Genomic DNA, 17996 nt, shown 5'->3' with positions numbered 1-17996 from the left:
GTAGAATCCCAGAATGTAATATTCCTTCATCTTATCTGCGAAGGAAGACAGGTCAAAGGTGACTTGTAGCCATGGCTAGCAGAGCTCAAACTAAAAGCCTGAAAAGTCATGCTTCCCAATTTCAAGCTCATTGTTTATCATAAAGAGGTGGACTCCGGAAACTCGTGTAGTGAGTCAGAATGTAGGATCTAGAGCCAGACTTCCTAAGTTCAAGACCTGATTCTGTTACCTATCAGTTATGTGTACTTGAGCGAGTCACTTAACCCGTCTCTCCTTGGTTCCTTGTCCGTAAGGTAAGGATGAAATAATACCTACCTCAGTGGGGTTCTGTGCACATTAATGAGTTAATGTATGTAAGGCACTTATAAGAGGGCCTGGTTATAGGCCCTGTATAAGAGTTTTCCAGTGCTAAAACTGCACAAGAGGTGGGATCAGTTGACAGTGTAGGGGACCCAGATGATCAAAGGTGGCCATAACATACTCTTTGCTAGGATAAGAAAGAATTTTCTCACCAAACTATGAAAGAAGTTTTTTTTCTTTCTCTCTATCTTATGAACACTATAGAAATGAATTGAGTAGTTTATGTACAGCTAAGAAGATACCAGTTACCTCCGATAGAAATCTTTGATCCTTTCCAAAGATAGCATATCAATCCATGAGAAGAGTATCCCTCACTCTTTGAGAGTGAAGAGTAGAGGGTATGGAGTCAAGTGGGACATGAAAGGAAAAGAGAGAAAATTCATGGAACATGAGGGTTTTTCTAATAATTTATGAATGAATGATAGTCCAGAATTAGGAACTCAGTTGACCTCCACGTGGCATGGGATAGAAATCCTCTCCACAGTTTTTTGGAAGTCATATGGATTCCACTGTTCTTACTCAGAATTTAGTTACCAGGTTGCCCCACTATTTCCATTTTTTTAACTAGAAAAATATACAACGTGGATCTGAGGATCAGAGGGCAGCTAGAAAGGTTTCTGTGGCCTGGGGAATGTTGAGCTGCATGAAACCAAACTTTTACTTATTGTAACTGTGGGATAAAGCAAGCACAAGTGAATACCAAAATAGTTGCTCTGATTCGAGTATAGTAATAGCAGACATTTCAAGGAACCACACGAAGACCCATTCTTCCTATTGGCCTCTCTTGTGCAAGAGAAATAATATTATAACAACAGTGACAACAATAATAATGATGACAGCTACCATGTGGTATTTTGCTCCCAGCACCTTTGCAAGGTAGAAGGTAAGAACAGAGTCAAAACTCTGGAGACCACTTAGGATTGAATCCTGGATCTCTACTGACTAGCTGTGTGACCTTGGTCACATTACTTCATTAACCCATATATAAAAGGACATAAGCATAATCTGTCTGTCTTAGGTTGCCATGAGGATTAATGAGTAAGTACATGTGAAGTTCTTAAACAATACCTTGTATATAACAATCATCCAGTAACTACTGGAAGCTATTATTGCAGTTGCTGTCCCATTTTACAGATAAAGAAATTGACATTCAAAGTGGATAACTTGCCCAATGTTAGAAAGCACAGGTGGAAGTAGATTCCATCCCTGACTTGTTGGAATCCAAAGTTCTGGGTCAGTCTGACTCTGACATCATGCGCACATGTCTCCTGCTTGATAAACATCACTCAGGGATTCAGGGCAATTCATCAGCACTATTCAGATGCAAGCGTGCTTAAACATAGTGTTCCAGGGATAAAAGTGCTAGCAATAAGTGAGCATCATGGATAATCAAGAACAAATGAGGGATTTAATAAGCCAAAATAAATCCTAATATGAGGGTTTAAATTTAGTCAGACTTCAGTCTGATAATACTCCTGAGATAACAAAACATCAAAGAGTAAAACGTACATTCTCCTTAAAGAGATGTTTGAACCTCACTTGAAAAATAACTTTAGGTCATTTTCATATAGTCAAATATGAAAACATTTGTGCATGGCCTTCCTCTTTCTCCTCAAGAAGACACCCCTCAGGGCTGGAGAGTACACGGGCTGCTGCTCTCTGCGTCCTGTGGGCACAACATCTGTTTGAATAGAAACATTCTTGGTTGGCAAAGAGCAGGTGCTGCCTATAGCAGTGTGTGTGATGTGTGCACGTGTGCATGTGTGTGTGTGTGTATGTGTGTGTGTGTCCCGGCACTGATGGAATTCATCACACCCAGCATCCATAGTTAGCTGCTTCCTCTCCTGACTCCTCACGTATCAAACCCTGGAGACTGAGACAGAGACACCTCTCCAGGGGAAACGGCTCTATCTTTTGTTTTCCTCTGCTAAACCAGGGTTGAAATGAATTTCTGGTCTGATTAAACATGGCGGAGGGCCTGCTTAAAAAGCCCCGTGTCACCCTGTGCCACGGGCCTGTTGGGATTCTCACCAAAGTCCGGCACCCCTTGGGATGGACAGAAAGGGTTCGTGCTGGGCATCCAGCTGTCAGATGATGGGATGTGTGCTACCTAGCACTGTCCTGGGGGCTGTGGGTTTGAACTGTAGTGAGCTTAAGTCATCTTGGTCATTGGGGGTTTGGCTGCCCACGGCACCTCTGTTTTCCAGGCTCCCTTACCCACCAGAACTACATCGAGGAAAACAGAGGGGAATGAGAACCAAAATTTTCCAAATATTTACTAGGCTTTCTACTCAATATTCTTTCCAGCCCTGAGCATGGAAATAGATAAACTGGAATTCCCCAGATGCAACTTACAACTCACTCTGCCTGGAATATTTTCTCTTTACTTCTGCCTTTCCCTGGCCACCTCTTATTCACCCTTCAAGACTCAGCCCAGGCATCACTGACTCCAGGAAGCCTTCCATGACTATCACTTCCCTTTTGACTCCCAGTCTGTATTTTTGTGCTTCCCTACACCTCGTGCTTACCTGTCTCATAGACTAAATTGTGAGCCCCATGGGAATAGGGTCTGTGTTTCTCTCCTTTACCATCCTGTCCCTTCATGTAGAGCCCGGCCACATACAGGGCTCAATAAACACTAGTTGAATGAATAAAGAAATGAATAGCACTTATTACAGTATCTTGTAGTTGTCTCCGAAAGCCCTTAAGATCAAGAATTTTTTTAAAAATCTCTGCATCCACATCATTCAGCGTAACACTTGGTACATAGTAGGTTTTTATCCAATGAATGCATGGCTATAGGCACACATATGTATATGAATGGCCAAATACATGGGTGGAAGAAAAACTTTAGTCTACAAGACTGTGAAAGCCATTATGATGAAGGGAAAGAGGAGGCAGAATCTTGCAGACGATTATATCAATAGAAGCAGATCTGTGGATCCTGACATAAAGGACTGAACTTCCCAGGCATTTCACTTGGAGAGAAAACCCATGAATATAAATGTCCAGAAAGGTTTTCATTTACAACATAAATAGATGGATTAAAAACTGCTCAAGAGAACTAACTTGAGGGAGGTATTGGTTTGCTAGGGCTACCATAATGAAGTACCATAAACTGGGTGTCTTAGAACAGCACATATTTATTCTCTCACAGTTCTGGAGGCTAAAAGTCTTAAATCATCTGAGCAGGGCCATGCTGTCTCTGAAATCTGTAGGGGCAGCATCCTTCCTTGCCTCTTCCTAGTTTCAGCTGGTTTTTCAGCAATTTGGGGTGTTTGTTGGCTTGTAGATGTCTCTCTCTAATCCTCCATCTTCCCGTGCTCACTTTCCCTGTCTGTCTCCTTTTCCTAAAGACACCAGTCCTGATGGATTAGGACCCACCATAATGACCTCATTTTAACTTGATTATCTCTAAAAAGACCCTGTTTCCAAATATGGTCACATTCTGAGGTGCTGGGAGTTCGGACTTCAGCATATCCTTTGGGGAGGACATTATCAACCCATAACAGGAAGAAACTCTTAGGCTTGTAGGGTTTAAGTGAGAAATGCCCCCTGCAAATCAACAAAGAGAGAGCAATCTTTATGGCCTGATTTGATGGATGCCAAACAATGCTCTGAGCTCCAAAATACTTGATCCTAAATCTTAAAAGCCTTATATTCTACTTGGGATGATAACTAGAGAAAAACATTTAGGCAAATAGGATTATGTCAAATAAGATACTCTAGCCTTGGCTTGGAACAGCTACATGGTCAGTGTTATAGAATCTAAACAAGGGCCAAATGACAGTAAATCTATTAGGATTGCAAAGAGGGTGCAGTTGATATGAGTTAGGATGGTGAGGGAGACCCTCCCCGAGGAAGGACTTGAGTGAGACCTGGAGCTGGGAATATGGAGAGCATTCCAGGAAGGAAAAGTTGGAAGCAAATTCACAGATGTGAAAAAGAAAAATGGTGCGTTGGGAAGCCAGCACACGGCTAAGCCTGGAGAAGTGCATCTCTGTTTGGGGGATTTAATTCTGGAAGAGGAAGGGAGTTCGTTTAGTGCTAGACCTTCAGTGTGAGGATGCTCGTCGATTAAGATCAAAGAGAAAACTGGAATAATAACCACAAGAGGGTGTTAGAGGGAGAAAAATGCCAGGTGACACTTGTGTTTGTGATCGTAGCAGTTCCTTCTGTGATCTTGACCACAAGGAGGACAGCCCTGTGACGGGTTGTTGTTTTTTTTGTCGGGGGGGGGCGGGGAGCCCAGAGGTTGTAGCAGATCCATCTGCTGTGGAGTGTAACTATTTTTCTAAACTTGTCTATTCTTCCCCTCTGACCCTTCATGATTCCATCCTCCATCCTTAGTGACTTAGCAGGGTGGAAGGAGTAACCTCACTTCCCTTCCCAACTTTGGGGAAATCCCTGGTTTCTCAAGTTTTATTTGGGGCAAAATGAGGACTATAGCCTGGGAGACAGCTTTTCAGATAGTTCTGAGAAACTGCTCCAAAAAAGAAGGGGGGAAGGACAGTATATATGTGATTTTTGTGAAGGGGGAGTACATACAATCAAGCACATATTTTTTTGCAGAAGTTTTCTGTTAGTCACGAGGAGTAGTCATCACCATGAAGGATTTTAGTGCTTTTCTAGATATGAGGAGATACAAGAATTGGGCTCATAAAATCATCTCTGGAAAGTGTCTAACTATCTGAAGACCTGTTCTGCCAGTTTTTCCCAGCCTGTGACGATTTTTAATAGGAAATTTCCACCTAGAATTCTAAGCAAGCCAACTAAAATCTCAGACTTCTAAGGGCACAAGTGATTTGGCAGATCATCTACCCTCCTAACCTGTGTCTCAGGAATCCTGTCTGAATCATAACAGCCAGCAGAAATTCTATCTCATTTTAATGTACTATCACCCGAAAGACAGGGCGATCAGAGAATAGGAGGGAAACCTTAGAAGTTTTAATTGAATCAAACTGCCTGTAGGTAAGCAGACATGTGGTATTTCTTGGACAATGGGATGCCATAGAGAAGTGTTGGAGGGTGTGGGAGAGAAGGCTGGAGATGCTTTGCACCACTGGGCCTAGTTTCCAGGCCCTTCTGCTGTTTGACATGCTCTATGAAGGAAGTAGGTTTAAAGCAAATGACATGCTTGTAATGAGAGAGTAAATGTATATCTTGCTGCAAGCGCTCTTTTTTTCAAGAACTATTCATTAATCTCTTTTTTTAAATAGCAAAAGAACACCAAGGAGTTATTTGCAATGTTGGCAACATTGATTTTTTTTTTTTTTTTTTTTTTAAAGAAACAATTTAGAAGGTGAGGCCAGCTGGCATGGCTAAAGTCGTCACTTCCACCACACTCTTCTTCAGTAGGTATAAGTGCTTTGCCACCTCAGGTGTTTGGTAATCTTGATTGTAAGCATTTTTATGGAGGCAAAACCTTGTGCCAAGCAGGCTGACTTCCAAGAGAAGCGTGGCTCTATCTCCTGTTTCCTGAGCCACGCAAACTCCTCTTTTATAGAGAGCCCTGATTCTCTCAATGCTGTTTATCATATATGCTTTTGGTTGATTTTTGGCCTTCAAATATATTTGTACTGTCTATTGTCTAACATCTCCTTTGATCTTTTATTTTTCCTAGGCCCCTTTAAGCAGCTTTCACAGAGCTTGTAGCAGATCCATCTGCTGTGGAGTGTAACTATTTTTCTAAACTTGTCTATTCTTCCTCTCTGACCCTTCATGATTCCATCCTCCATACTTAGTGACTTAGCAGGGTAGAAGGAGTAACCTGACTTCCCTTCCCAACTTTGGGGAAATCACTGGTTTCTCTGAGCCCCAGCTTGCTGATGTGTAAGATGGACGTAGTGATGCTGGCTTTGCTTTACTTCTGAGTTAGGTGGATCAAGTGGGATAATGCTGATGGACAGACTTTGTGATTTGCAATCAACCGTGTAAATGCAAGTGGTATAAGCACCACACTGCCTGTCTTCTGAAATTCTGCAGTGTCCATGCTTCAGCCAAATAGTTTAAAAATTAGCTCATTCCTCTTCCCTAACATTGTTTGCTGTGTCTCCTGGGTGTTTGTCAGTTCTCCCCATCTTTGCTGAAAGCATGTTGAAGGTAGCGAGCACATTCCCCACTTCTGTATCTGCCGCAGGGCTTATTAGCAGGGTATGCGTAAATGCTCAGTTAATGTGGGCAGGTCACAAATGTCCTTTCTCTCAGTCTCTGTAACCTATGGTACCTTGACTGACTCACTCTGGGAAGAATTCTCACTCTATTCATTAAACTCTATCCTCACAATCATCATCCACGCATTTAACAAATATTTACTGAGCAACCAGTAAGAACAGTTCATATTAGCTAATGTTTACAGAGCCCTTAATCTGTGCCAGGCTCTGTGCTTATGCCCTTTACATAGATGTTTTCACTTAAACCTCCTAACAACCCTTTGAAGGGAGTATTGCTATTATTCCTATTTTAAATATGAGTAAACTGTTTAGTAACTTGCCCAAAGTTATGCAATTAGAGAGTGGCAGGGCACGGTTCATTCACAGAGAATCCAATTCCAGAGCCAAAGGTCTCCTTCGTTAGGCCACGATGCCACCCTGGGCATCCTTGTGCCGGCACTGGAGTAGGTCCTGGAGATATTAAGTTGAATAAGTCAGGGCCGTTAGGGTCTAGTGAGAGAGATAAATAAGTAGACAAATAACTACAGTGTGGTGAAGATGAGCCTGAGGGAAGAAAAGAATGCCACTAGAAGGAAAGACACAGTAGCGTGCTAGAGAGGGAAAGGTCTAGCTGTGCCTTGTGGGAGTGGCTTCGGAAAAGTGTTCAGAGAGGAAGGTGATGTTCGGGATCCAACCTGAGAGTGAGAGGCCTCTGCCAGCCAGAGAAGAACAGTCCTCTTCTGCTGGATACTCAGCAAAGCTGAGTATGGGGTGACCAGAGATTACACCAGAAGGATATACTCAAACTTCTTTGGGAAGCACATTGCAGGAGAGCCAAGGATTTGACCATTGGCCTGTGGGTAACAGGGAGCCAGTTGATGATTTTTTATAAGCTTTATTTCAAAATAAATTCAGTTTTTAAAGAAGTCGCCAAAATAGTACACAGATCTCCCTTATACTCATCCCCTCAGTTCTATAGTTGTTAACATTTTGGGACCATTTGGGAATAATTTTAGATATATATCCCACATGCATCTTAACACTTCAGTGTTTATTACCTAAAAACAAGAATGTTGTCATAAATAACCACGGTGCAACTAACCATCAGTCAAGAAACGACATGAATTCAGTATCACCATCTCATGCACAGATTCCATTCACATGTTGCCTGTTGTCCCAGCAATGCCCTTTATAGGCCCCAAATCCAATCTAGGGTCTTGTGTTTGGTTGCCATTTCTTCTTAGATTTCTCCCATCTGGGACAGTCTCCTCTTGTCTTTCATATCCTGGACATTTTTGAAGAGTACAGACCAGTTACTCTGTAAAATTTCCCTCAGTTTGGGTTTGTTTGATGTTCCCTCGTGATTTTTGAAATTTGACCAAAGCGCTGCAGAAGTATGCTGTGTACTTCTTAGTGCATGTGTCAGGAGACGATGAAAGGTGTTCCATTCCATTCATTACTGATGATGGCAACTCTTATGACTTAGTTAAGATGATGTAGGCCAGGTTTTCCACCATGAAATTAATAAGTATGTTGATCATATTTATAGCAAGTAACAAGTATTGTATGTAGATAATCTAAGGCTAAGTGAATACCCTATTCCTCACCAACCTTTCACCCACATCAATATTCATTGATGATTCTTGCCTGAATCAAGTGTTATTATCGTTGTTGTTATTGTTGACAAATGGTGACTTTCTAAACTCTATCATTCCTTCTAGTTTATTAGTAGGCATTCTACTGTTGGGTAGAGATTTCTCTTATTTATTTACTTATGAATTTCTATTCTACTTAGAGAGTTAAAATTTATTCCTGTCAAATTGTCTCAGACGTGGGCAGTGAGAGCTCCTTCAAACTGGCCCCTGTGTCCCTTTGATTTATACCCCGTCATTCTTTGAGTACTTCCCAGTTTCCTGGTACAAGATATTCCAGGCTCACTTTTCATTTTCCCAGCCCCTGTCCCAGAGCCCTTTTTACAGGAACTGGTTCCTTAGTGAAGAATGATATTTAGAAACCAAGATATGCTTGGGTACTTGATATGCTTGATACTACTAGGAGACCTAGAGGTCATTGCTTCAAGACCTGTTAGCAGAGAGAGTTAGGAAATATTGTAAACATATACATCTGTATATTTGTATACACTCATGTATATCTATTGATATATCTTTGTCTATCTAGGTATCTGTCTATTAAATATCGTGGGTTCACACTGTTTTCAATACCAATCTAATTTTATCAGGTTTATTCTAGTCCCACTTTCTGTATCTGTAACTCTTCTCTGACAGTAAGAAGTCTGGCTCCCATTCTCCTTCATGTATTTATGTATTTGTTCAGCCCTTCCTGAATGTTTGGTTCCCAGTTGCCATTGCCCCTGGTGAGTCCTGTCACATGCCAATGGACCACTCCCCACCAAGCCTCAGGCTAAAGTTCGGTCCTACAAAGCAGAAGAGGGAAGGAAGGAGGAAAAGCCAGTTAGAAAGTTCAGCTCCAGCCAGGGAGCACCACCTCGCCCCCACTGGGTGCACTGGACCAAAACTGAGCCCTGGACACCCTGGACACCCTCCCCTGAAAGCCCAGCTCGGACTCCAATGAAGCTTTATAATCAGAGGAAGTCAAGTGAGCAGATTCACATTTTAGACTAACATTTTGGAAGCTTCAGACTATGGATAGATTGGAAACTGGAAGATGTAGAGATAAATGAGGAGCCACTAATAATCATCCAAGAACCTTAAAGTGGGACAGGGTCATAGTGTCCCTGGTGAAGGGAGGATTCTCTTGGCCCTACCTTAGGATTTCTAGAGCTGGCCACGCTCCATGGTATCTGATTTATTATTGCCGATTGCTGTCTACCTCCTGACCTCAGAGGCATTGTAAAGGAAACACATATTTTGGGGGGAACATTAAAAAAAAAATCACAAGGTAGAAATGTTGGGCAGAAATGTCAAGTTGGAGGGCTTCCCTGGTGGCGCAGTGGTTGAGAATCCGCCTGCCGATGCAGGAGACACGGGTTCGTGCCCTGGTCCGGGAAGATCCCACATGCCGCGGAGCAGCTAAGCCTGTGAGCCCATGGCCGCTAGGCCTGCGCGTCCAGAGCCTGTGCTCCGCAATGGGAGAGGCCACAACAGTGAGAGGCCCGCATACCGCAAAAAAAAAAAAAAAAAAAAAAGAAATGTCAAGTTGGAGGATTACACACAAGTATAAAGAATGCATCTAACAAATAACTGAAATTTATAATGGTATTTTGCCTCCCAATAAAAACTGCATTTTAAAATTTTGAGTGGAGAAACAAGCCTTACTTTGCTGCAAAAGCCAGGGTAAGAGGAGGTTCTTAAGATAATAGCTTGCGGTGGGGAGAGTCTGCCATTAGAAATTATGTGCATTTATACCAGCAACAAACAGTGAGTTGCTGGAGGCCTCTCTGAAAGAGTAGGGGAGCAAACCCTTGGCAGCTCACATAATGAGCCCTTGTCTAAAGGAAGGCAAAAATTCCTCCTTTTATGTAGCTAATACAAACACCAGCGGCTAAGAAGCTGCAACCACCGTGGGTCCTTGATTGCCCACATTACCTCTGACAGCCACCTTCACAAAAAACAAACATGCGCGTGGGGGAACCACACTCTGCCTTTGCCCTTCAGCTGCCAAGCCCCACTGCTGCTTCACTGAAAAACAACTGTTCATGACCCTGGCGGCTTCAGTGGTTGTTGCTTCTATTACTGAGGAATAGATCTGTCATTTTGTCATTTGTAATTTTCTGAAGTTGTGAGCACCAGGGATCCTAGAATTTGCATCTCAGATCTAGTTTGTACTGCTGTCTTCAGCATCCTGGCCCTCAGAAGCCGTAGCCTGGCTGCCTGGGTTTGAATCCTGAGTCCCTTGTTTACTAGCTGTGTGAGTTTGGACAAGTTGCTCGGCTGGTCAGAGCCTCTGTTGTATTGCCCTATAAAATGGGAGAACCGATAGTACCATCTTCATAGAGTTGATGTAGGTAATACATAAGTTCAGATATGTATCCCACATCTTGGGGGAGCTTAGCCCTGAGTCCTGCTGGGATAATGCAGAGCAGGGGCCTCTAAAATCCACAGTGCTGGCCTCTGTCACAGGGAGCAGCCCCACTCTCAGCACCCCCATGTCCAAGTCATGGGAGACTTTGATGTGATGCAGGTGGCATTGACATCAGTGTGAGGCCTGGCAGGAGGCATTCTAGGCCATGACTAATTAATCATTTAATTTCTTCAGGCCTCAACTCCTTGTTGTTAAAATGCAAATAATCACAGTACCTCTCTCACAGGGCTGTGGAGAGGATTAAAGGAGGCAACTCATTTAAAGTAACTAGCACAGTACCTGGCTCATTGTAAACACTGGTAATGTTAGTATTATTATTGTTATTGGCCATAATACGTGATGTCAGCTGGATATGTTGTGGTCACATCATGGCTTATGGCTCACGGCGAAGGGTCTGTCTGCTGTGCCCAAGGCCAAGAACTGGCCAGATACAGGCAGGGTGACAAGACCACGTTCCAACAAGTCAGACTTTGGGCAGAACTCCAGCACCATCAGAAAAACAAATGGGAAATCAGGAAACCAAGCCTAAAATCTAAAATCCAGTTATAATGACAGGCCAACTCAAGGACGCATGATGCTGGGCAGGGGCAGGAAGCCTAATTCCAGCCTTGCGGGGTGGGAGGTAACCTGTCTCCTGCCTGCCCTTGGTCAGGAGTCAATTGCTGGAGCTTGGCAAGGTCCAGCCTGAAGCTACAGGGCATCACTGTGATCTCTCGACTCCTAGTGCCTTCGCCGCAAGCAGGTTTTGGCAGAAAGAAATAGGAATGTGGAGAAGGGTTCAGCAGAAAGAAAACAGTATAGAAAGAGAATTCGGGGGGAACCAATCTCCCTAACATTTTGGCCGTGAGCCCAACCGTGAAGCCAACACCTGAAGCCTAGAAGCTAAAAGAAATCATAGTGATCATGTTTACTCTTCTCTGTATACAGGACCACAGATCCTTTAGCCAAAACCATTGGAGCAGATGTGTTTTGGAATCCAGAATTTGGGGCATTTTAGAAATATGTTAGGATTACTAAGACGTTAAGTGTATATAACATCTGTAGTGAGTTCTGGGGGGAAAAACATCATAATCCAACAGGCTACTATTACTGCAGTAAAATGTATAAATATTTACATCAAGTGAGATGTGGCCTGTCAAGGCATCATGTCATTCCAGGTCTGGCTTTGTTACCAGAAAGTTTGCACCACACTGAAGAAAACCTAGTGGTGTTCAGAGCTTTGGGGACCTTGAAATTGGGGTAGGTGGTTGTTCAGAGGACACAGCTGAGATGTTGACCAGGCAAGTGATGAATCCAAAGGGGCACACACAGGTCACTGGGGTTCCACTCAGCTTGAGTTCCCTCATCCTTCCTGAGCATCTGCTATGTTCCAGGCACTGTACTAGGCACTGAGGTTGCAGTTTGGTTTCCTAGGGCTGCCATAACAAAGTATTTACTACAAATGGGGTGACTTAAAACAGCAGAAATTTATTCTCTCAAAGTTCGGGAGGCAAAAATCAAGTCCAAAATTATGATGTCAGCAGAGCCATGGTCCCTGAAACATGTGAGGGAGAATCCTTCCTTGCCTCTTCTAGCTTCTGGAGTTTACCTGCAATCCTCGACATTTCTTTGCTTGTAGATGCATCACTGTCATCTTTGTCTCTGTCATGACATGGCATTCTCCCTGGGTGTCTCTCTTCTTATGAGGTACCTGTCGTATTGGATTAAGGACCCACCCTACTCTAGGATGACCTCATCTTAAGTGATTACATCCACCATGACCCTACTTCCAAATGAGGTCACAGTCTGAGGCACTGGGGGTTAGGACTCCAACATATCTCTTGGGAGGATACAATTAAACCCATAATGAGTGGTAAACCAAAACAGGCATAGCCTCATGCTCTCATCAAGGTAATAGTCGAGCAGGATACTCAGATTACAGGTGCGTTCTAAAGAAGACATACAAATGGCCAACAGGTATACGAAAAATGCTCAGTGTCACCTATCATCAGGGAAATGAAAATGAAAACTACAGTGAGATATCATCTCAGACCCGTCAGGATTGCTATCATCAAAAGACCAAAGACTACAAGTGTTGGCAAGAATGTAGAGAAATTGGAACCCTTGCACACTGTTGGGGGAAGTACAAAATGGTGCAGCCACTGTGGAAAACAGTATAGGGTTCCTCCAAAAATTGAAAATAAAACTATCACACGGGGCTTCCCTGGTGGCGCAGTGGTTGAGAGTCCACCTGCCGTTGCAGGAGACACGGGTTCGTGCCCCGGTCCGGGAAGATCCCACATGCCGCAGAGCGGCTGGGCCCATGAGCCATGGCTGCTGAGCCTGCGTGTCCTGAGCCTGTGCTCCGCAACGGGAGAGGCCACAACAGTGACAGGCCTGTGTACCGCAAAAAAAACAAAAACAAAAACAAAAAAAACAAAAAACTATCACACAACCCTGCAATGCCACTTCTCGATATTTATCCAAAGCAATTGAAATCAGGAACTTGAAGGGATACTAGCATTCTCAGATTCATTGTAGCACTCACTGTTCTCAGTAGCTGTTTCCAAGATGTGGAAACAGCTTAAATGCCCATGGGCAGATGAATAGATAAAGATGTGATGTATACTTTCAATGGAATATTATTCAGCCTTAGAAAGGAAGGAAATTTTGCAATGTGTAACAATATGGATGAACCTTAAAGACTTTATGCTAAATTAAATAAACCAGTCACAGAAGGACAAATACTACATGATACCACTTATATGAGGTATCTAAAATAGTCAAATTCATAGAATCAAAGAGAGGAATGGTGGTTACTAGGAGCTCAGGAGAAGGGGAAATGGAGAGTTACAATCAACAGGCATAAAATTTCAGTTAAGCAAGATGAGTGTTAAAGATTTGCTGTACACTGTACCTAGAGACAACAAGTATTTTAAGTATTTAAGTATATTTTATGTATTGCACACTTAAAATTTTGTTAAGAGAGTAGATCCCATGGTACGTGTTCTTACCACCATATAACAAAAGAAAAAACCAAGTGTGTTGAAGATTTCCAAATGGAGAGTATTTGTGGAACCGTATCATAGAGGAAAATTTTACCCAGTTGAGGGCTTCCTCCCTGAGGAAGTAACATTTTCAGTGAACATGAAAAGATGAGTTAAAGTCAACCAGACAAAGTGGGGGAAGAAGCACAAACGCCCTCGCCCTCTGATGTCCAGAACCCCTGTCCTCCCCAGCACTGGGCTTATGAGAAGCCAGAACCCAGAATCCCAGGGAAGGCCTGTCAGTGTCTCCCAGGCTGCCAGCTACAGCTAATCCTGCCCGCAGGCTGGGTCCCACCAGCCTATAGTCTCTCCGTAAGCAAGAGCCAAAGGCACAGAATACAGGGAGGCAGCTGTTGGCAGCCAGCAGGACCCAGCACTCACAATCAAAGCCCCTATGCAGACGAGCAGCAGCGAGGGCATCTCTCTGTTTTCCCTCATTTGGCCTAAATTGATTAAAATACTTTGACCCAGAATCAGCAAAGTGCTTAATACACAGATAGCTTCTGCTGCCCTCCTTCCCTTGAGAAAGCAATGTACCTTTATCATGAGTAAGCAGATATGTCTGTTTTGTGAGTTTTTCCAGCAGCATTGAAGTGGCCTCATGGCTACCAGATGCCTCTGCTTCAAGATCCCAGTGACTGAAGCTCTGCCAGAGGTGAGGGCAGGAATAGGGGCAGCAGCGGTGTAGGGGCCAAATTAGGGCAAGTTTCAGCCTTGGGCCGGCACTCGCTGTGCAAGCGGCTCCTTTGTGAGACATCCATAGAGTGGCCAGCAGCATTGGGTGTAGTTGTTGGATTCTATCTTACACTCACAGTATTTTAGTGTTTCTCTAGAAAATGGGAGTGGGGAGGGAGGAAAACATCCTTTTTTGAAACATGACAAATATAGAGAAAAGTGCACAAATTCTGCACGTATGGCCTGGTGATTTTTCACACCAAGGATGCAGATCCAGCACCCAGATCAAGATAACATCCCAGAAACCCTGCCCCTCCCCCCACCGTACTCTACTTCTAGTTACTACCCACCAAGGGTAACCACCACCCTCACTTCTAACATTGTAGATTAGTTTTGGTTTTTGAGTTTTATGTAAATGAAATCACACTGTGGATTTTGCAGTTGTGGTTTTGTTCACTCAGTTTTGTGTTTGTGAGATTCAGCCATGTTGCTTGTTGTTGTAGTAGTTTCTTTTCATTGTTCTATCAAGGTTTGTATGAATATATCATAATTATCTATTCATTCAACTGTTGATGGACATTTAGGTTGTTCCCCAGCTGAGCTGTTAGCAATAGCGCTTCTTTGAACCTTCTCATATATGTCTTTTGATGAACATATGCAAGTTTTAGGGAGAGAATATATACTTGTATTAGTTGTCTATTATTGCATAATGAATTTCTCCAAAACCTAGGAGTTCACAACAAAAAGAAACATTTATTACCTCTCACAGTTTAATGAATGAGAAATCTGGGAGCAACTTGGAAAGGCAGTTCTGGCTCAGGGTGTCTCATGAGGTTGAAATCATCTGAAGGCCAGACGTGGTCCAGCAGAGCTGCTTTCAAGGTAGCATGGGCCAGTGTCCCATGTCACTGGCAAGTTGGTTCTGACTGTTGGTGAGCAGCCCCAGTTCCTTTGCATGTGGACTTTCCTCCAGATTATCTCGGGGTCCTCATGACATGGTGGCTGCCCTCCCCTAGAGTGAGCAATCAAAGAGAGAGAGCCAAGTGGAAGCTACATCCTTTTTCTGATTTAGCCTTGGAAGTCACATAGCATCCGTTCTGCCTTATTGGTGTGGACATATTTTTAAAACCAGTAGCCCACAACATTTTGAAGCTTGGAATTTACCCAAGCTAGGGATCTAAAAATAAGTTTATAGACATTCATACAAGGATCTAAAAGAAATATATTCAACCCAGCCTCTCCTCTTTTATTCATTTAAAATTTTATGAATGTTTGTAGGACAGTTCTCAAGGTATTTTCTGGAGATAAGATGATGATGTATAATAGAAGGTACAAAGGCTTTGGAGCCAGACACACCCAAGTTTGAATCCTGGATTCACTATTTACTAATTATGGGTATTTGGGCAAGCAGCCTCTTGGATTCTCAGATTCCTTCAACTTTCAAATAGGGAAAATCAGTAGAGCCCAACTCAGTGTTCTGGAAGTAATTAAATGAGATAATGTGTGTAAGGTGCTCATGATGATGGTAGGTCCCTTCCATTTGCTCATTTATTTTAAAAATATATTAACCATATACATTAACTATCTAGTAGTAAACGTATACATTAACTATCTAAAAAAAAAAAAGTATTAACCATAGACATTAACCATATCCATTAGCTATGAAGTACCCTGTGAGAGATACAAAACCGACTCAGACACGGACCTTGCCTTCAAGAGGTGCATATTCTAGTAGAGTCCTTGACAAACTGAATAACTGTAATACAACTGAGAAAATGTTCGTTGTCTGGAGCAGATGTGGATACATTCCTTTAAATATGGGTTATTTGGATATATAAAAATGGAAGAAATGTAGAGGGGCAAGGGAAAGACCAAAAATATTCCAAATTAGGAGTAACAGCTTCAGTAAAGACAGAGCTAGAAAACCAGGGGGCGTGAATCGAGAATAACACAGTACTTCATTACAGATATGGCTTAAATATAGGGTAGGAAAGGAGGTTGTGGAAATAGGGGTTGGAAAGGTAATTACCTATCAGAGTAGTTGAAAAGATTGAGATAGCTACACTCAGTTTTACAACCTGATGAAAAACATTAAAGCCAGAGACTTTTAAACCAATTTTCAGGGCTGGCTACAAAAGCTAGGCAGGCCTAGCTACTGAAGGATCTACTTGCCATGCTTTTCTTGGCTAACTCCTGTTTGTAGAATCTTTGTGTCTTACGCTGTAAACAGAACTTTCTAAAACTGATCATAAAGAATACTTCTCACTCCAAACCCAAGCAACTGAGGTGTTTCTTTATTATTCCCACTTTGGAGGCTGCATCAACAGGGAAATGCAGTGAGACTGTTTTTACAGGCCCTTGGGTCACTCTAAATGTACTTGTCAAGACTTGGCCATTTGGAATGGCCAATTCATGCACTTAACTCATCTGTGTGTTTGACTTCCTCTTCCAGGTAATGAGCTGTTCTCTCCACTTATTCCTCCTCAAGAAGAGTAATCTATTTAGCAACTCTCACTTTTGTTACGTTCCCCAGTCCCAGGCAGTGATGATATTCATACATAAGACCAAGACGTTTCTATGCTATGATGGAAGCTTGAAGGAAGTTGGAACCGGCAACCTTTCATTTTGAAGCCAAAGAAAAACAAGCACAGATTTTTCAGTCTTGCTAAGAATGGGGGCTAGAGAGATGAGCAGAAAGCTTTCTTCTAGACCCGCTATTCAGTATGTGGTAACCAAAGCCTCTATGCGCTCAACTTATATCTTATCTAACATACAGTCTTATTTTGATGAAGCTTATATGTTTCATCAAAAGAGACATGGTTGTGACCATTCTTGGTGATTTTGTGGGTAAAAATTGGAGGTTCCATTTTATCACCCTCTTTGTTTATGCTGAATGAATTCTAGAGCATGAAGGGAAAGGATGGGTTCTAGGTTTGGGATAGAATTCCTAGCCAATCTTGTGCTAGAACTTCCCAAATACCCAGGTAGGTGTTTTTACTCCATTAGGCAACATTTGACATCATGGGAACTGTTCTCTACGCAAGTGCTCAGGATGTCCTCTTCCTCTCTGGCTCTGATTTCTTCCCAGGTGGGAAATTGGCAAGTGGAGTCCATGTAGTCTCACCTGTGGGGTTGGCCTGCAGACCAGAGATGTCTCCTGCTCCCACCTACTTTCCAGAGAGATGAATGAAACAGTAATCCTGGCTGATGAGCTGTGTCACCAGCCCAAGCCCAACACGGTGCAAGCTTGTAACCGCTTCAACTGTCCCCCAGCCTGGTACCCTGCGCAGTGGCAGCCGGTGAGTTCTGGGGTTACCCAGTATTGGAGTTTGTGTTTGCAGCGGTGATTCGGTACAGGGAAAGTGCTCTGTGAGAGTGTTGTCCCATTAAAGGACTGTTCAAGATCTGCTCATCTCTCCTTGATTAGTTAGTACTTCCCCAACCTTATTCAAATCCAGATCTTTCCATTACAATTACCAAGTTCTTTCTACTGTACCACCCCCAGTGATCTCCAAAGGCAACTCAAATGACCATCTCTTAACCTGAACATATTCATGACAAAGTTTTCACTGAGCTAAGGAAAAAATTTTTTAATAAGGACTGTGTGGTGGGTAAATTTCCATAAAGCTACATTTTCTGAATGTGTGCTTTTTGTAGCTTTTGCTATTTCAAATTCAAAGAGATAAAGATACCAGGCAATGGCTTTTTTTTTTTTAAACAT

At 42.8% G+C, this 17996-nt stretch overlaps 1 protein-coding gene across 5 annotated transcripts in view; it reads left to right on the top strand.

Moving 5' to 3' along the window:
- ADAMTSL1 (ADAMTS like 1) overlaps window positions 1-17996 on the top strand; it is a 1019582-nt gene that overhangs the window by 815955 nt on the left and 185631 nt on the right. For all 5 annotated transcript variants that reach the window (XM_067041438.1, XM_067041439.1, XM_059072941.2 and 2 more), the window contains one exon: window positions 17364-17574. In XM_067041438.1, the coding sequence (XP_066897539.1) occupies window positions 17364-17574 (211 nt within the window). The remainder of the gene's footprint in view (window positions 1-17363; window positions 17575-17996) is intronic.

This window comes from Kogia breviceps, chromosome 8, assembly GCF_026419965.1.
Source record: "Kogia breviceps isolate mKogBre1 chromosome 8, mKogBre1 haplotype 1, whole genome shotgun sequence".
In the NCBI taxonomy this organism is placed as follows: Eukaryota; Metazoa; Chordata; class Mammalia; order Artiodactyla; family Physeteridae; genus Kogia; species Kogia breviceps.
This window is presented reverse-complemented; position numbering and strand designations above follow the sequence as displayed.